The 20,830-nt window shown below is 43.4% G+C and overlaps 1 protein-coding gene across 12 annotated transcripts in view; it reads right to left on the reverse strand.

Moving 5' to 3' along the window:
* Positions 1-20,830, reverse strand: part of PAG1 (phosphoprotein membrane anchor with glycosphingolipid microdomains 1) — a 116,008-nt gene that overhangs the window by 16,449 nt on the left and 78,729 nt on the right. For 11 of the 12 annotated variants that reach the window (XM_040585737.1, XM_040585730.1, XM_040585733.1 and 8 more), the window contains 3 exons: positions 5,795-6,006; positions 3,467-3,518; positions 2,833-2,929 (listed from right to left, as the gene is read on the reverse strand). In XM_040585737.1, the coding sequence (XP_040441671.1) occupies positions 2,833-2,929; positions 3,467-3,518; positions 5,795-5,919 (274 nt within the window). In that variant the 5' untranslated portion in view covers positions 5,920-6,006. Of the gene's footprint in view, positions 1-2,832; positions 2,930-3,466; positions 3,519-4,770; positions 4,815-5,794; positions 6,007-20,830 lie in introns of those variants that run through there. The other variant, XM_040585741.1, reaches the window with a different exon arrangement.

Genomic DNA, 20,830 nt, shown 5'->3' on the forward strand with positions numbered 1-20,830 from the left:
ACCAATTCCTGGAAATGTCTATTGGTCATCATGCTTTTTGTTTACCAAAAGGTTTCAGCTACAGAGATTTTTGCACTTCACTGTTAAAATATCTTTCTCACAACATCTTAAATACTCCCAAGTATACCCCATGCACCCCCAAGTGAATGTAACAGCATTCACAGTAAGAACAGCAGATGGGTGGGCAGGTGCGGGTATGCATGGATGTTCAGCTGGCTTGTACTCAGTGACATTGAATGCTTACAGACTGCTCAACAGTCTCAGATGGGGAACACTGGTGGGAGACCTCGAACCAAGTGCCTTTACAAAAAGCCTTGTTAGATCTTCCTCTTTCCATTTGCCTGTCCTTCGGAATCAAAAAGGAATGCGCTCTTGCTTCCTCCCTACCCAGCCCTCACCTTGTTTAACATGCTGGCCAAAATCTTCTCTGAATCACACTTTGCTCAGCCCTGCCGCAGTCAGCCACACCGCGTGCTACACCAGAAGCTCCTCACTGGAAGGCTATGCCATGCTTCTCTTAGTCTCGCAGCACATAATGTAGGTTGACAACCTACTAACGAGCCAGCCATATGCACAAAAGAGAAGACTAGACTTCAGAAAGTAGTGTTAGGCAGAACATGTTATTTTAAGTGGATGACGTGTCACTGTCACTAGAGGGTATTAGGGACTGAAATCTATGGGACTTCTCATCTTGCAGTGCACATGTGTGACATTTGTCTGCATTCAGGGATGTATACATGAAACCATACAAGCATGTTTCAGGTAGTAAATGGTATGTAACTTTACGTCACATTATTTCTTTGAAAAGTCCCTTCTGAACAGCTTTATTTCTCTTAGTACAGTTTTTATGGTACTCTCTCAGCAAAACCAACCCATTATTCCATTTCCTTCAGTGTGTTTGACATGATGACATAAGGAGTAGCTGAAGCAATCAGTACCCTTGATTCAGTGGTTGTCATGGATGTTGCTTTCTTTTGTGCTCAGGGCACGCGGACTCATGCAGTCAGCACCCGCAGGGAGCTGTACCCTGACAGCAAAACTCGGGATGGAACTGGAGGTGTGAGACAGTAATAGTTGTCTGAATGGCAAATGGGAGAAGAAAAGGAAAACATCCTTCTCCATTCACTTGGCTCCTGCATACAACTAGGGAGGAATAGCAGACAGGCAAGGTGTCCTACTCACTCCCCGGGATGCCTGGAGACTTTCTGAAGGACATCAGGAAACATCCTGGAGAAGCTGGAACACATTTTCCCTTTCTGGCCCTTGCTTCCAGGAATTTCTGTGCTGTGCAGAGCATGAGAGCATCCACCCCTTTCAGCCTGGGGGGAGATAAATCAGAAGCAATGAGAGCTCGTGTTTCTGTGCACCTGTGGTTATAGGTAGTAGCACAGAGGGGGTTGCTGCAGGTAAGGGTTGACATAGATAAACACAATGCTGGCAGGTTGGGTAAAGGAAAAAAATCAACATTTGATGGTGCTGCTTCCATAGCCCTACCCCTGCTCAAAAGGCTAGTAGAAACAGCAAAAAGAGCGCTATTAACAGAAAGAATACATAAAGCATAAAGAAGAAATGAAAGCACATCGGTTCCTGTTATTCAGAAGGGTTGTTATGCAGAGTGTAAGCTGTGTAATATCAGATGGCCTGAAAACTGTCTGCTGGTTGACAGTGCACCTTTAGTAGCGGCTTTGATGGCTGCATGTGTGTCGACTCGTGGCAAAGAGAAATGCTTCCCTTCTGCAGGGCTTTGCTCTGCGCTTTGAGTTCCTCCGTTAGCTACACACCGAAACACATAACAAGACAATGGATGGGAGCAGTGATCAGCTGCAAAACCAAAGTTTAAAAATTCCTTTGGATGCTTGTCTCTGAGGGGTAAAGACTGAATAGCTTGGCCTCTGGCTACACAAGGAGATGAGGAGGTGAGCTCTAAGTTGGGAGCGCAGCCCTCAGTGTCGATGCCTAGTGTGGAGACATCAGTTGGCTCCCAGCGGCTCTGAGCTGAGAGCAAGTTTATTTTTAGGTGCAGCTGAGCAAAATATTTTCCATTGGTACTTCACTGCAAATCATTTTGAGCATTCAGCAAAGCAAAGACCAAGGAAAACAAAGGACGCTTATTTATGTTGCCTGTAATACAAAAATACAAGCAACAGCCTCGCACAGTGCAGGACTATGGTCCAAAGCTGGAGTCCCTGAAGGAGGCCCTGAAATAATTCCACAGCCTCCTAGAGTGCTTTTGAAGCTTTGAAGGTGCAACTGCATCTTCTGGTCACATCCCAGTTCTGTAGCTGGACAAGATTAGGGAATGTCACAGTCTTTGCCTGATGGCCTGGTCAATCTGCAGCTGTAGCTTGGTGGCCCCGAGGAGGACCATAGCACCTTCCTGGTGTTGGCTGGCGTGGAGGACTGGGAGCCGGGGTACAGGGCTGTGCCAGAGCATGCCCAGCAGGGAAGTGGAGATGCAGCCTAAATGCCAGCTTCTCCATAGGATGTGTTGCTAAATTCCCAGCAAGGCAAATGTGCTTGCTGCATTTTTAACTGGATTATAAATTTTATGTGAATCGTGTCCTGTGCGAAGAGGAGTGACTGCCCCTCCAGAGAGCTGCATGCCTGGCCACTGCCCTGGGATACAGCAGCTGATCTGGTGTCAGACCTCCGGAGGCGAGCAGAGTGAAACGCAGTGTACTCAGACAAATGGTGTGACTGTGTGCTTGGAAAGCCGATGGCTAGAAAACCAAGACTTGAGGGATCACCGATGTGCAGCTAATGTGCGTGGGAGGTGTGAGCCAGGGGACAGCGCTGCCCGTTCAGCCCACCTGCAGGGGCTGTGCCACTCACCCTCGCCATTGCTGAGTGCCCCGTTCTGGTCGCTGCTTGGAGGGGGCTCTGTAGCCAAACTTGTAATCGAGTGGCTGAACACCTCCTTGTCGGAAGGCTGCAACACAAATTAGTGAGATCTAATCCCTGTTGGATTGGAATAAATGTTTGCATAAATAGATACATGACGAATTTCATTGTCATCTTGGGAGGTCTGACTCACAGGTATTATTGGCAGGAGTCAAATCATACTGACTATACTCAAAGATTTAGGTGCCTGTGTTTACAGATGTTAAAACAAATAGATGCAAGCATGCCCGGAGTGATCTCCCTTCCAACCTTTATAGGGACAGACGTGGCTTTAACCCATGAGAAGACAGCAGCTGACAAAGGCTACACTGCACTTGTGCTGCAGTTGTTGTGAAAGAAAGGTGGGAGATGTGGAGTGCAACGGGGGCAGAAAGAGCACTGAGAAAGTGCAGATTATCAGGGTCTGCACAAGTTATCCTCCTCTTCCTGTTCTGCAACTGTTAAAGTTTCCCTTGGTCAACCACCTCCAAATTCCTGGGCTATTTTCCAATCTGCAGTATTTTGCAAGGAGCTTGGTATAAACCAACCACAAGACAGGCATCAGTTGCCAGAAATAAATACTTACCACATTCATCAGATTTTCATGATCACCATTTTGATGTTTGGCCTTCTTTTCCCTTAATGAAAAAGACATACGAACTGTTACTACAGATTATGCTAATGTACAAACGCCAATCATTAATAGACCTTAGACACCGCAGGGAACAGAACTGTGATTTACAATAATATTGAAAACAGAGTAATTGAAAATTATTGCAGGGACTGGTATGACCTCTGTGTAAGGTCACCACTGAGGCAAGGTGGTGATAAACATACCTGAAGAGGTACAACAAGCACACACACACCTTTTTCTCGTTCAGTGTAAGATCACAGTAAAAAGTAACTGATGATAATAAAAATATTATTATCCTCAATTTAATCATGTCTGAAATGCTCAGAGATACATGAGATAAATGTTTTGGTGACAGGCTGCCTGGGGAGTTCCTTAAACTGTGTCAGGAAAAGGTGTTTACGCTACAAAGAATTAGAAAAGGCCCACAAAATCCAGCCTACTGCCACTCAGGATGCTTCACCTTGGAATTACAGCTCTTATTCTGAGATACTGTAATAAACTATGAGCTTAAAATAATAGTGTCCTTCCCCTAGATGAAAAGGCAAGCAAAAAGGTGAGAAAATACTGACAACATGCAATCCGTGCTTCTAAAGTCTGCAATGCACCACACCTCCCACATCAGCAACTGTTAAAATCGTACCTAACTGGGAAGTAAGAAAAACAGAGCAAGTAAAGCTGCAGTGATGCAGAGCAGAGTTAAAGTTTACAAATACTTAATTTCCTCTCTGGAAATTTTTTTGACTGTGACATTTTGGAAAGAGCAGATTTTGTTCAGTTTTCCATGTTCTCAGCCATTTTTGAACAGTAAGTTAGGAAAAAAAATTACATAATTGCATTTACGTGCAAATAACCTGCCCTACAGAATGACCTGAAATAAAAGATACTGTGTCCAGACTAGCAACACAAGAATGAGAGCATCACCACATAGTTTCTGGCAATGTACCTGCGTAACTGCAAAGACATACTCAGTGCTTTGACTCTTTTTTAAACACATCTTTCTACAGAAGTTTCAAAGACTGGAGTGTTACAAGACAAAACAAGGTACCTAAATGCAATGTTTGTGGGCTTAAGGATTTTTAAAATAGGTTTAATACTTTAAAATAAATACACACACACACACACACACACACACATTTCTACCATTTTAACATAGGTATCACAGGAAATTGTGATGAATAGGAAGATACTGAAATGTCACCTAACAGCTTACAAAAGCATTTCTCCTGAATCACATGAAATTTCAAGTTCCAACTTACACTTTCTGAGGTTTCAACTAACTTTTGGGGTCTGGTCTTGCCCACGACTATTTGTTGCAATGTGGGCATTGGAGAAATCCTGCTGAAAAGCAAAGAATTCCACTGTAGATGCACCTTATGCCAATATAGTGTATTTTATGGCTACACAGCCTTCCTCAATGCTCTTAATGCTGAATGGCTGAAAGAACATGCTCCTATAGACATAAGGGTCCAAAACAAAGATTTTGCTGCTGTACTGAGTTATGGATAGATTTTTTTCCGTCTATAAACTTGGCTGATTGAGCTATGCTGGCAAAATGTAGCGATACAGGCCACAGCAGTCCCACTCCTCGCTGCGAAGGGTCCAACTGGACTGCCCAGGTGCACGGGCACCGCGGGCTGAGCGCAGGCTGCCCAGCTCCCCTGTGCTATCCGCACGGATCAGCCCCTGTGTCAGCAAGGGGCCTTGAAATGTGAATAAATAAAGTCAGCAGAAGTGCCTGTACTGGTGAAATTAAACCCTCTTACAGAAAAGAAAATAAGGATAAGGAATGAATACAAGACATTAATTAGTATCACGGATTGATTCTTACTCATTTTGGCTTGAATGGCCGGGTCAATTCCCCAGTCTTCAAAAATGGCCAAAGCAAAGCTGAAATACATAGAAATTGTTTTCCTTTCCCTTTTACCTATGCTTTTTTTGTCCTGTTTGGCCCACCTAATTTTCTCAGTTTCAGGTTAGCAGTGTGACCTGCTAACAGTCAGCATCCATCTGTGCTCCAGGCTTCAGCTTAGGAGAAAGCACTTAGCAAACACAACAGTGCTTTTCCTTCACAGCAAAAGAAAAAAAAAATATTAGATTTTAGAATGGACAGAATTGTTCAAATTCAGGTTTGCTCCAAAAACAGGTTTTGTACTGTACTTTTAAAATTTCTATACCTAAGTTCTTGGTATTTCTTGCTAACTAGTTACAGGTGAAGCTGTTTCAATCCCCGTGCTATTTGACTCAAGAACTGTTACTGCCTGCTGAGCTCCCAAGCCTTACCTGTTGCAGCTGGAGCAGAGGAAGATGAGGAAGGTGAGGAACAAGAGTGTTGTCATGGCTGCCAAACTTCCCCACAGGATGACGTGGACCTGTCCACTGCCTAAGAAACCACCCTCTGGCCCCATGGTACTAGCGGGAGCTGGTGTCACTCGGGGATGAAGAGGTTACTCCTTGGAGAGGGCTGGCATCTGTGCTGTGTGCACCTTCTGTTTCTGCAGAAAGAAAAACACCATTAAAAGTTAATATAAATTTTGAAGATAATGAATCTGACAGCTACAACTCTGGCAGGAGAGATTTTCACATCCAGATCTTACAAAAAAACAGTTTCATGTACAAGCCAGCCAGCCAAAGAGATTTTCAGCTACATTTCTGACAGTGACACAAAACAAACCTTGTCAAATATTAATGCAAGCTGTTACTCATCTACAATCTCAACACAGATAAAAGGTAACAGTATCTCTGTACTTGTATTTTGAGGAAGAAGTTTGTAAATCCTCTTTGAGGGGAAGAGTAGTCTATTTTGCAGTGATATTTGTTAACTCCATTGAAAACTGAGCTTTCAAAACCAACTGCAACTTCGGCAAAGTTAACAAGCCAAACAGAGAGATGCAGCAGGTGCCTGCCTCCTTCCCTCTCAACCTTTCCTGCCTGCACGGGATTCAGTGCTTAAAGTACAGTGACAAATGAGCTTGGTAAGTCGTTGAAAGGAATGCCACAAAAACCTTTCTTGCAGCAGATCAGATCTAGTCTTATTTCTTAATGCTTTTTTTCTTAATAGTAAGCCTGGAGAGTAGTAATACTGAACTTTCTTGTTTTGCTTCTCCCCACCCAAGTCTAAGAAAACAACTAATAAGAAAAGGAGACAGAACGATTTTTAACAACCTGAATAAATGCAACTTCTGCTACAGCACAGCAGCCCCTGGAGACACATCCTGGGCAAATGGTATTTACGATATATAAGTTTTTGGTATACAGTATATTCTAAAATTTTATACATATTTTCAATTTAATACACTGTTAACATGGCAAAAATAAAAAAGAAGTCTTTCATTCTGCACTGCTGAAGATATCAATTTCTCCAAAATTTAGGAACAGGTTATGCAAAGTCTATTACAGGGTTTCAGTCAGACTTCAAGATTGATGAATGCTGAAATAGAATACAATGGCTAAGAAATGAGCAGTTGCCTATTGGGAATGAAAAAGTAGCACAAACATAAGACTGAATAACGTCTAAAGCCACTAAGACTTACTTTAATTTCATGCACATATTTTCATATACATATTTTTATATATGAAATATGTATGTACATTTTTCTTTTTTTCAGCAGAAGCACACTTTGTAATAGCAAATTCTATTAGGTACTAGTGTCATATCTGTATCAAACCCCCACCGTATTACCATTTTGTTACTGAAATCTTATGAAAAAAAGGATTAATTTCCAGAAGAAGGCCATTCACATCAAAGGAAATCTGGTGAGTCAGCCGAAGAAACTTAACAAATAAGCTACGTGACTGGGCAGCTTTTACAAGTAGCAGTTCTGTTCCTACATAAAATGGGCTCATTGGTTTCTACCATGCAGGATCAGGCTTCTGGACACCTTCCAAGAAGAACAAATTCTTCCTAATTTATCCATGGTGGATAAAAGCTTTGTTTTTCTTTTAGGTATTAATGGCATTGCAATAACTTGAAATGGGAAGAAACGAACAAAAGATGGAAAAAGTTTCCGATCCTGTAAAGACAAACTTCAAAGTGTAGTTAAATATTTCTCGTTTGGCCAGCTTATAAGAAAGCCAGATAATCTGTAACTTCTCCAAACCCATAAATACACAGGATGGGAAGAGCAGTGTCGCACACCTTGCCAAAGCACATACACGTCTTAGTGGTAGCCTTGAGTACCGACACCAAAGAGCCAGCGCTCCTTGGGGACGACCACTGCTGAGCAATGTGCCTCTGTGGTTATCTTGGTAGAGCTTGAAAAATTAAACATGTAAAAGCAACAGATGGCCACTCTAAAGATGATGTATATTGCAGATGTGAATCTGATACAGCCCTGCCTCATCCCTATTTTAAAGCAAGACTGGGGTTATTTCTGCACCAAGTCACAGCCACATCGCTGCCTGTGAAATGGTGAGACCTTAAGAGAAGTGGAATCAGATTTAGTCAGGAGAAAACTTGGTTTAATTCCTGCAAAGACCTGTCTGATGAGGTGCAGGGGCACCATGCACTGGGATGGATCCCTGTAGAAGTGATGGACTGCCCTAATTTAGAAAACACTACAAAGTGCACTGCACTGGCTGCTTAGCTCCAAAGCTTTGTTAAGTGTTTTGAATAGAAAGTATTTTTCTTTTCAACTTTTATTTCTTGTGAATTTTCAAAGACATTTTCTGCCCTGTTAAAGCTTATAAAAATTATTCCTGAAAGATTTTTTACCTTCTTTTTTCCTATCTTTTTGCCTTTTAAATATTGATTTTCATAGAATAGTCATAGAATCATTCAGGTTGGAAAACACCTTTGAAGTCCAACCGTTAACCCAGGTCTGCCAAATTCATCACCAAACCATGTCCCTAAGCACCGCATCCACATGTTTTTTAATTACTTCCAGGGATGGTGATTCCACCAATTCCCTGGGTAGACTGTTCCAATGCTTGACCAGTGAAGTGAAGAAATTTTTCCAAATATCCAATCTAAACCTCCCCTGGTGTAACTTGAGGCCTTTTCCTCTTGTCCTATCACTTGTTATCTGGGAGAAAAGACCAACCCCCACCTGCCTACAGCCTCCTGTCAGGTAGCTGTAGGGAGCATAAATTCCCCCTGAGTCTCCTCTTCTCCAGACTAAACAACCTCAGGAATTTTCTTCCTTCCTTGGAAAAAAAACCCACCTTTTTCAGCATTTTTGTTGTCTTCCTTAGTTTTCCCAAGAAATAAAAAGACAGACTGCAAATGAAAATGAAACCTTTTTTTCCTTCCTCCCCCCCCCCCCCTCCAAATAGTGGGAAAATAAAAATATAAGAAAAAGAATAAGGATTGCAAAATATTTTTCTTTTTTCTTAAAACAGAATCACATGTTTATTTGTTTTAAAGCAGATACAAAGTTGTCTTGAAAGATATAATTTAAATTATTTCTACTACTAAGTTCCTGATTTTATACGTACTCTGAAGAACAATACTACATGCCTCTCAGAAGACTAAGTAATGTACCAAAAGCTAACATGGAAGGAAAAGTTATTCTTCTATTCTACACATATATTCTTAAGGCTGCTGGCCTTTAAATAATGATAATATTTGAGCTAAGGAAAGCTAAGGATGCATGGGGAGCAGCTTCGTGGAAAAGCTGCATCTTTGAAGACTTCAGTACAGAGTTAGGAAGTATTGGGATAAGCAGGAGCAGATGGAGTTGAGATTGAACTTACAAAGGAGTGAGATCAGAGGGAGAGAGATGAGGGAGACCTACATGTGAATGTCAGGAGTGAAGTGTAAGATTGAAGCTAGACATGAGATATCCCGCCAGGCAGAAGCCAAATGGCGTAAAGAGAATGACCAAGGACAGAAGATACATTTAATCTACAGCAAAAGAGCAAGAATTCACATACCGAAGCTGTGACTGTAAATTGAGGGACAGAGGTCAGAAAAGGTTGGAAAAGTACAGTGGCACTTGAACCAGGGGAGGCAACTGCTGGAGACACCAGTTACCTGTGCAGGCAGAACAGAGTAATAAATTGGAACAGACTGACGGCAGATGAAGCCCCACATGAAGGAAGCTGAGCAGGCAAGATGTGACCAGTGACTCCTCTTAGCTCCTTGAACAGTGAGAGTTTGGCAAAAGTGCTAGAGGACCTGAAGGTGCTCAGCACACAGGACAACCAGAAATAAATATAATACAAAAAAAGCATTCCTACATTCAGCCTCTGTGAACCCTTCTCATGAAGTGCCATCAGGGGGCTTACTCCTACTGTTTAATCACACAGTCACAGAATGGCCAGGGTTGGAAGGGACCTCTGGAGATCATCTAGTCCCACCCCCTGCTAAAGCAGGTTCCTCTAGAGCAGGTTGCACCTAGAGCATCCAGGTGGGTTTTGAATGTCTCCAGAGAAGGAGACTCCACAGCCTCCCTGGGCAGCCTGTGCCAGTGCTACATCACCCTCAGAGTAAAGAAGTTCTTCCTCACATCCAGGTGGAGCTTCCTGAGTTGCAGTTTGTGCCTGTTGCCCCTTGTCCTGTCACTGAGCACCACTGAAAAGAGCCCGGCCCTGTCCTCTTGGCACCCACCCTTAAGATACCTGTAGACATTGATGATATCCCCTCCCAGCCTTCTCTTCTCCAGGCTAAACAGGCCAGCTCTCCCAGCCTTGCCTCAGAAGCGAGAGGCTCCAGTCCCCTCATCATCTTCATAACCCTCCACTGGACCCTCTCCAACAGTTCCCTGTCTCTCCTGAACTGGGGAGCCCAGCACTGGACACAGCGCTCCAGATGCAGCCTCACCAGGGCAGAGCAGAGGGGGAGGATAATGCCTCCCAAACAAGGAGCTGAAATAGTAGTATTCACTCAGGCTGGTGCTATTAACACAGGAGAGCTTCTGAAATACGTGATGCTGGGTGAGCACCCATCTGCTTCCCTGACCAGCCCTGGACAGAAACCTGGCAGAGAGATGCACTGAAAACAAAACCATCAGGACTCCTTCTGCTTCCACTTGGTGGATGCCTGGACACTAAAACGCCAAATATAATGGATTTTGGAGCATCTTCAGAGGCTAGCTTTAAAGAGAAACTTATTTGCAATCATAACTATGGAAGAACAAGCAGATAATTTCAAAAAGCTCTCAGACAGCTGAAAGAGTTAACGCCTGCTTGTACAATAAAAAGTGATATTGTGCTGCCCTCTGGTGAATCTCCCCGTGCGGGGACAGGGCTTTGCAGCTCTTGCGAGGGTGCTTCAGGGCTGAAAGCAAACCCTGCTGCTAACGATGGAGCTTACACGGGGCCTTTCATCTGCTGGGCTTGAAAAAGTCCTGCCTCCACCCCGAAAGACTGCCAGACTTGAGTCATTTAACCTTTAGAGAGACATTGCTGAGACAGAATAACAGTCAACTGAAGTTGGGGTTTTTTGGTTGTTTTTTTTTTGTTTGTTTGTTTGTTTCCCCATGTGATTTATCTTGCAAGATGATTTCTTTTGTTGTACCCTTCCCACAGAAATCTCCACACAAGTTGGTGGTGACGCTGAACTCTAAGGAAGAGTAGTAGAGACATGCTTGGAACACCTGGATAAGAAAACTGGTTATTTCATCTAAGGCAAAATGTAAATGACACTGCGTTCACATTTCAAAACCACAATCAGTTCAGAAAACTAATCCTTACACTGTACAGAATATAGTATCTCCTTCTTGTGGGAATTTTCTCTTGCTTTTTAGACATCAATATTTGCCATAAGTGGAACATATATGACAAATAATGCCTGTAGCCATTTCCTCAAAATTGCACTTAAGTGCCCAATTATGTTTGCGGTTTCAGAAAGACGGGTATTTCATTGCATGACCTGCACTTTCACGGTGAATAATGTGTTATTTTTCCTTGCAGCTGTTGCAGGGATAAAGCAGAGCTGAGGCAGTTCAGCCCGAGTTGGTGATGAGTGGAGTGTATAATGTGCAAGTGCAAATTTGTTGTCAAACAGAAGAATAAAAAACTGTATCTGGGGTGAAGCAGTTCTGGGCCCAAGATATAGGCTGCAATTTTAGGGAGCACATGGAGTGAACATTTTAACTCATGGGGAAGCTGCTACAAAAGCTTGGACTGAGACCTGAACCCCTTTGAAGCCTAGGAACTGACAGATCCAGTGTGCTTCAGGTCTAGGATCTGACCTGGGTTTTCTGAGCAAAGGAGCTTGCGGTGAAGCGCGTTTGGGGTGGACTTTGGAGAGGCGGACACCATGGCCAGGGGAGGCCTAGCAGAAGATGGCTGTGTCCCTCTCCCACCACCTTCCCCCTGCCTTCTGGGTTTACAGCCATTTCATTCATGTCCTGCTGCAAACCACACGTGGCCCATGCTTTCCAGAGGGGAAAGAGCAGGGGAAGCTGGCAGCTTCACCTCTCTGGGTTTCTTAATGAATTATAGATGGAGCCAAGGCAAGAGAAGAAATTGTTCTGACAACTGAGCGACTTTGAATGCGAGAAGCCAAATGTGACAGGACAGGAGAGATTCGAGGAGGGCTGCGGGATCGCGACTCCCTGTCCTGGGCTGTCAGGCTGGATTCGGCTAACAGGGGCATGCCAGGAGCTTCACGCACTCGCCTCTGCACCGAGCTTCGGTTACAGGGCTCCTTTCTGAGCTGCTTGGTCTCCTGCTGCTCTCGCCTCCTTCCCACCACTTCTGCTCCCGGTGCCTTCGGTTACCTGCTGCTAAACTGCAAAAGCGATCAGTGAGTTCCCCCAGTTCGGAAGACCCCCTCCACCCCAACAATGCAGACCTGGGAGGGAGAGGGGACACTGGGGAAGAGGCTCGTAATTTTTAAATTAGATTTTTACTGCTCCGGTAGCAAGTCCCTGGAGAGCTGCATTAAACCAAGAAATGACGAAGTACAAGATAAGTGGAACCACAAACTGAGACAGGGGCTGAGAAGTATGAAACTAATGTCCTCTTGTCTACATCCAGCTGCAAGCACTGTCATTCAAACCCAAAACTAGAACAGAAACCCAGGCTACAACAAACAGGCAGCTGCAGAAACAGTCCTGCAGGTGCAAGTAAAACGCCTGGATGTAGATCCTTTTATCTTCTGTTCCTCCAAATTCTAAAAACAGACTTTCTCTATGAAGCTAGCATCCTACAGGAGACCTAATGAGGTCCTGTTACCTTATTCCCTCTCCAGAAAATTTCCTCTGCAACTTCAGACCCAGCTCAGGCATCAGTGGGTGCAATGTATCTCCAAGTGCCCCAAGACTGAGAGCATCCCTTGTACGTAAAAATCTCAGGTCACCCTAAAGAAAGCACCCGAATGAAGCTAATCTATTAACACAAATCCTGCACCAACAAGAGTTCACATCAAACTACACGCTTGATTTAGAGAGGAGGGAGGACGTGGCAGATGTACTTTACTCAGTCTAGAGCTGTATCGATGCCAGGACTGTTCTCTGCGTGCATGCGAATACCAGGTCATTGGCAGGGAAATGCTATTTGTGCTCCTGATGTGAGCTTATAGGTGTAGCACTATGGTGAATTGGGTTAAAATGATCTTAAAGCACCCTTACTTCACCCAAACATCCTTTCTTTAAACCTCTTGATTTTAAATTGAAACTGTTTTCTGACCTTTTCTACCAGATGGCCTCACCATGCTTTAATGGCAGAGCAGCTGGAGGGCAGCTCCTGCGTGTCTCCTTTCTGTAGCTTGCCACCGCTGGTGGATTCCTGACAGCATAACCTCATATGGCATTAGACCCAAATTCTGTGACACCATCAGGGCTGCATTCGTCTCTGTGTGGGCAAAATACTTGGGCCACACTTTTCATAGGTTTCTCCTACTGCAGGTTCTGGTTTGAAGCCTGTCTGCAGAAGCTGGTGGGAGTTGTATTCTGAACATTAAGGTTACATCCATAGCAGTAAATTAAACATGTCGGGGATAACTGTGCTGTACTGCAGCCAGTGGTCATGGTACAGCCCAAGCCCATATTGCTAAACCTTCTTATTAACCACACAGTGGTGGTTGTATCCAAACTGTCTGCCAGGAGTGGTCCCTGACCAGAGCTAACTCCCGAGTTGTGATTGGGATTAGTTTGGGAAGGAGCCTTTTGACTGCAGCCAAAATTATGCTTTGGGCTGTTCTAACTTGGCAAAACCAGATTTTTCATATCTCAGACCGAGCATCTGATAACAGTGGGTCCTTTTGTCCTCGATCCCCCTGTGCTAGAGCTCCTTTCTCCTCTCTCAGTACTCCTCCACCACAGGACATGCCCAGCTTTCTACCCACTCCAGCTCCTCTCAGCAGCTCCTTTCTCTCTGCCAGTTGCCAGTTCCGTTTTCCGCCTCAGGCAATCACCTCTGTTTTAGGTGACAAAACTGTATTAAGCTATTAAAATAGCAACAAGCATGCATGAGCACTTAATAAAGTAAGTACAAAGATGTTGAAGTTTTATCAAAGAGAGAAAATTCAGATAATTTTCAGGCACTGCTGCATTAAAATAGATGATACTATGGAACAGCCTGAATACACAAATGTTATTCTTGCTTTAAATTGGTGTTAGGTGGAAAAGAACAATTGTAATTAAATGCCTCTGGAGACAACAGGCAACAGGACTGCTGTTTGGACTGAACAGCTTGGCAGAACCTCTCCCAACACCACAATGCCACTAGAATCAAGATTGTGAAGTTTCTCCAAATGCACTGTAAAAAAGTTGTAAGACCAATTTCTGTTACTATTTCTACATTTGCTTTGCCTTGTTTTGGCTTCTAGCTGTTTATATGTAGATCCAGTACTGAACTACACAAACCCTCACACCAAGGTCACCTTTCTCATGCAGTACCTCCTGCATTTCACTTTTGGGGTTCGTGTACACTAAATCAGCACAAACCCTTTCCTACAACAGATTAAAGCTCTTCTGGTGCCATCGTGTTTTAAGCTGCTTCTGTGGCAGCACTTGTTTAACGAGAACAGTTAAAGACAGACATGCCATATTCCAAGCAGCGAAGAACTGCTGCAGGAGACCAGATGTGCAGATAATTAAGGCCTGGTCCTGGAAGTCTGATGCTGGAAAGAATTACTGACACGGACTGTGCTGCTGTTGCAGGCTGTCAGATGAGCCTTGCAGAGACTGTGCGTGCCATAAGCCTTCAAAACAGTTCATGTTTCTGCTTTGTGAAGCAGCAGAATAATGAGGTTCTGATCTAATTCCCCACTGTATCTACTTTTACAGAAATCATAGCTGGCTTATCAGAGGACGTGTGTGCTCTGTAATGCAAAAACAGATCTAAGACAAAACTGAACAGTCCCAAAACACTGGTCACTTTTAACCCCTTCTAAGTCTTAGCACCTCCTAAAGAGAAACCAAGTCTCTCTGAAACCATCCATCTGTGGCACTGCAGAAAACCTAAAAATGGCTTTTGCAACAGCAGATGCTCATCTACACCGCAATCTGCATTCATATCCTATCAGCTCATTCATGCCTTGTCAGACCACATCACCTCCAGGTCAACATATTCAAAGCTGACCTGACTTCTCATTGCACACTTTCCTCTCTATTCCTACCAGAATTTTAGCAATTCCATATAAGCCTGCATTGCATACTGCCTCTCCTCCTCAGAAAGACATTTGGGAAAGTAGGAAGAATAAGGGAAGCTGTATGAACAATTAAGCATGGGAATTCAAGTGCTTGCTTCAAGGTGGCAGAATAGTTTCTATTAAAATGGTGAAGAATTTTAGAAAATAAGAGATGTCACTAGCAAGGTTTTCTAGCAGACTGCAAAACTGGATTTTCAAAGAAAGGCGAGCACAATTGTGTGTGAACATGATAATATCCCACTGAAACACAGTCTGCATCTTGGGCTTAAAACATATGCATCATCATGTCCCTAACCTGTGACATAGCTAGGACATTTATTCCCCACGTTCACTTTCTGTGTATAAACCCTGTGCTCACAAATCTCTGCCAAAGGTATCTTCCATTATAAATCAGGTCCTGAGCAAACAGGTTTATAAACTAATAACTTAAAGCTCTCTAATTCATCCCACAGTGAGTAAAAATGTTACCCCCCATTTCACCACCAGCAGTACAAAGCCCCCCAGCGCAAGCAGGGAAACGTGGAGCGCTGCGGACACAGCTTGCAAATGCAGAGCATCGGCTGGGCTTGGCCAGCTGCTGAGGAAGAAACCTATAATGAAGCCTCTGTGAAACAGCTCCTTAGGAACACCACCACATATTTTCCCCAGGCTTTAGCAGCCAAATAATGACTGTCTCAAATGTGACAGCAGAAAAGCTTATCTGATGAGTGACCATGCCAAAGACTACAACTTAATTGTAGCATATTGTGCTCTTTCCCACACCCCCACAATATCCCATATTGCTTTCTGGCTGCAGTGAGGTAATTAGACCACAATTACTGCATACTTTAGAGCATATAGAAATGAAAGCTGTCTTTGTGAAGTGTTTTTCAGCTCTGGCACAACTACTCCTGATAGCTTTGCTTTTCCTGGAACTAGATGCTATTACATATTAAACACAGCCTGTTTATAATTGCTGTTTATGTAATTCTACCATACCAAGTGCCCTTTCAGTCTTTGCAAGTGCAACAACATTTTGAGCAACCCTTTTGCAAACTCAGGTAATAATAATGGAATTAAAGAAATCCCCCCTAGCCTGGGAGGTGGGCACACACACAGATTGTCTCTTATCTGACCTAAAAGACCTCTAAAATCTGCGGCAATCGTACTTGTTCTCAAACTGGTGTATGAATCAGGCCCATGAAACACAACAGATAGATAATACTTTCCCAGAGCCTACTTCCAGTTTCCAAAAGACCCTGAACTTACAAAAGTACAGAAGATTGCAAAATATGCAGCAGCAAAACACAATGTTCTGATTGTCCCCAAAGAAATGCTGCTGAAGAAGTGGGACTTTTTTTTTTTTTAAAAAAAAAAGAATCCAAGACTCCTACTTACAGTGGGATTCAACTTCTACATGTTTACATCTCTAAAAACAGGCTTCTATTCACCCAGATGCTATCTATGGGATCCCACCTGAGAGATCTCATTACAGGAGAAGGCTAAATGACTTCCACTAATATTTAACTTATAGATTCCTAAAATTTTAGCACTTCCAGTGAGATTAATGCTACCTAAAGCGAGATTTTTTAAAAATGCCTTGTATCCAACTGTTACGACATTAGAGCCTTTTAATGTGCCTTGAGTGAGATCCCGCCCCCCCCCCCCCAAATGAAGCACACCTAAATCATTCTAATTTCGAAAAATCTAAGCAGAATAATTTTAAATATAAAAATCCCAGATTACTGAGTGTTGACGCTAGTACAGAATGTATAGACACGAAAGCCTGGAAGACAGGAGTGTTCCAGGGAAGCTAAGTGATGGTCCTTGGAGGCTGAGCACAAATTACATCAGAAGGGCCTGTTATATTTAAGATTAAATAATCTTGAAGCAAAAGGAATTAGTGAGAATTGAGCTGTATAATATCCCACAGCAAGAGAGGCAGCAGTCAGTCATTTAATTTGGTGACAGACCAATTTTAAGAAAACAGTGTTCACCTTATGATGTGCTTTGTAAAAGTGAGGAGCTATTTCAAGCTCAAATTTGTTGTTACTCTAATTGATTCAATACAGTGATTTTTGCCTTTTTAGCATTTCTGTTTCATCAGGAATGTCAGCTTTTCTTAAATATTTGGTTCATATATGCAGAACCTTCTTCACTGATGGAGATGGTCCCTGTCCTGAAGAGTTCACATTTTACCTAGGTAAGACCAAGGCAGCACATGAGAGAATCCCTGTATAACTAACTTCCCTGTCATGAAAAAAATGTCCAAGACAAAGAAGGATTTGGCAGTTTTTGAAGAGCCCTTTGGCAGAGATGAGAACTGATCCCTTATACCTCGTGTCCCCAGCCAGTGCCACATCTACATGATCTTCCTTTTCTCCTTTGAGTTGGAGACACAGCCATGTGATCCTTGGGAGAAGGAGCTGCCTTAACTTCAGCCATCTAAAAATAACCAAAACTTGCTGCCTGTATGCTCCAAATGGTCAGTAAAGGCTATCTTCTGCCTGTGGAGAGAGGAGTACCTTCATGGGTAGAGGAGACCAGGTATGACCTTTACAGCTGGTCATATGTAGACTTCTCTTATAGACCAGTGAACTTTCAGACACCTAGAATTAGGAAAAGGAGATACCTATAAATCACAGACAAAACCAGGGGAGGTTAACATGTGGTGACCTACTGGAAAGGGTCTTCAGATGTGCCCCTTTGAGCTGGCTTCCTTGGCTGATGCATCAGAACAGAAAATGTGGCTGAGCCTTCGCGCAGTGGGCACAGCACTGGCACACCAGGTCTTTTCACGGCCCCACATTGTTGCCCCATTTCATTCATGCAATTTCTCTCCAAGACTAGCACAATGATGTCATTCTGTTCTTTCAACTGGAAGCAGAGCTGAGGCAAATGAAACCACCACTTGCTTGTGACAGTCCAGCAGACCCTGTGGCTTCACCTCCCCACTAAGCGCAGGCACTGTCCTGCCTGCCAGCTGGAGCAGCGTGGGGTAGCGAGGCAAAATAAACCCAGCTGTGTTTCCTGCCCCCACACCAACGTCCAGGCATGTGGTGCATTTTATCTGCATGCTTTCCTGCTGTGGAAAAGGAAATATAAAAACTCTGGGCTTGATCCCGATGGACTGAGGTAGCAGAAGCTAATCATGGATCCTGTGGCAACAGTCTATGAGCTGGTTTGCCCCCACGCACACCCAAACCCCTCACTCCCTCATCATGGCACACAGCAAATACAATTATAAGATCTAATGAACTGCAACTAATGTAATTCTGAAAGTCTTCACAGCTAATGAAAACCAGGTCTTCCCCTTCTGGATCTAATTGAGATGTTTGGTTCATACGCTGTGGAAAAGAAATCCTCCACAAAGCTATGTATGAATACTGCATTTATATATCCAGCGAATGCACTTGCCTGTCACGGCTTTGGGGTCTTCCTCCTGACTGCTGGATGTTTAACAGTAGGAAACTATCTGTAAGGGAAACGGACTTGAGAAAATACTTTCTCACACTGTTTCAAGGGAAATCTCCACTCTGAATGTCATCTACTAACTACCTCTTTGCAGTGTGAACTTGGTATTAACGGAACATTTCCTCAACGTGAATAAATCAGGACCCCTAATAAAAACACACCCCTCTTGCACCCGAGCAAGAATCAGTAGACAGAATTTGGTCTATAGCTTGTAAACTTGAATCTGATGAATAACAAATGACTCAAAAGAATTCCTTTTTTCCCCTTCCTCCAGTCTGTTCTTCTTGCTGCCTGTTGGCATCAGTTTTTCTGCAATTTAAGCCTCACTAACGCTGTGAGACTTCCCCTGCCTCTGTGCTTTCCCACGTTACTATCATTAGTGTTATTTTTAGCAGGAAGCACTACAATATGGGTAGCACTGCAGAGAGAAGGATAAATACATCATGCCTCCTGCAAACAGTTTTGCTACTGCTTTTGAGTTATGAACAGCCAGAGCATGATGACAGAGAAGCAATTGCTGGTAGGCAGGACAAGCAAAGCATCACATCATCTCACGCAATCAATAACCAGCCTGGCTTTTCTTCTCCCAGGTTTGGGTTTTGTGCTGACCCACATCATTACTTTTTCCCCACAGAACCTGGTCTTGTTAAGGTTTTGAAGAAAAGTAAGACTGGAGTTTGATGAAAACCCATACTGGATACAGGATAACTGTTCTCCAGGGACAGGAGAGACAGTCAAGACAGACCAGGTAAGAAGAAGAACAGTCTTACACTGGTGATGGATGATGGGAAGAGCAGACAGCGAGCTCGAAGCCTTTGTATGGCTGGCCAGTACTAAGCACGTCTTTCACACAGCAGCTAAGAAGAGTCCTTCCGCTCTGCAGATGTGCCCACAGCAGGCACATGCACACGCACACGCAGACACACACGCACCAGAGATCCGTGCCCACGTCCATGTGCACACATACCACAAAAGCAGCTCTTGTCGTCACTCTTGCATGGCCAGGAAGCCTCCATCTCTGTCATCTTGCCTCCTTCTGCCACCCACCCTCTGCCACTCCACGACCTCCCGTCAGTCCTCCATCCACCTCCGGGCTTTGTGCTTCCAGCAGGGCACCGCCACCCTTGCCATCAGCCCAGAGTTTCTCACCCTGAGAAATGTTTTTGTTTTAGCACCTCTTCCCCTGTGAATTATTTTTCTGTAAGAGTACACCAATCAAACGTACTCACACAAACTCCTTATAAAATCACCAGTACTGATATCATCACCTATTGATCACTTTGGTCATGGCCTATTAATATTAGGGTGCCCAAGTGGTGCGAAAAGGTAGGGCATGTCAGAAATACAAAGAGCAGATGACAAGAAATACATGACAACACTCCCTCAGAAAGAGAATGAAATGATAGGAATTAATAGGACTGCTTACCTAAGATGTGATAAATAACGTTAAGTAACATACAAAACACAAATATATATGTGATAATGAGAAGTCAGCTCAAGCACACATTCAGCTACAATACACCCCCCCCACCCCAGCAATTTCAACAGCTACTTACCTTTTACAATTTACCATTACATCACTGCTATAATGCCCTGTTCAGGTCTGATTTTCCTTCACCAAACGCTCTGGATTTCATCTCTTTTATCTTTACCCTTTGAGAAATTTGATGCGCTGAGGCTTGCTGTAATATCCTCCTGAACGTGACTCATTTTAAAGGATAACCTAACACTATATGGTAAACAAACCTTTTTTTAACCTTTTCAGTCACTTGGCGAGACAGTTCTATTGTAAAGCAATCAGATTCTGCAGAAGGAAACAGACCTCAAAGAAACCATTCACAAATCGAGAGGGTGACCCATTAGTTATTGAAAGCTGAAACACACGTTAATTTGATGGCAACAACAGTAAATTAATTTTTCCTTTTGTTGAAAGATTTTCTCAACTAGGATGAACAGCTGGCTAACTGCCTGAAGAGCAGAGGTCATCCAGATCTGCATTTACTTAGACACAACATCAAACTGATGCACTACTTTCAGAAAAACAACCATGCTATCCTTTTAGAGGGTCTTTTCTGAAATTACAGCTGACTTGTAACACATGACTGTAGACCTTAATTTTGGGGCAGCGGCTAAACTACTTGCTTTGCTATGTATTTCTGTGAGTTATTCAATGAACAGAATAAATGGAAGACTGAGTTTGTTGGAAGAAAGCAAAACCAACAGAAATACTCATCACTCTTTTCACTTTGGTTTCACAAGTCAAAAAATAGCAGAAGGGAGCTAACAGATTATTATGTGGGAATGAATGAGAACCAGATCCGTGA

This window comes from Falco naumanni, chromosome 3 (assembly GCF_017639655.2).
Source record: "Falco naumanni isolate bFalNau1 chromosome 3, bFalNau1.pat, whole genome shotgun sequence".
Classification (NCBI taxonomy): Eukaryota; Metazoa; Chordata; class Aves; order Falconiformes; family Falconidae; genus Falco; species Falco naumanni.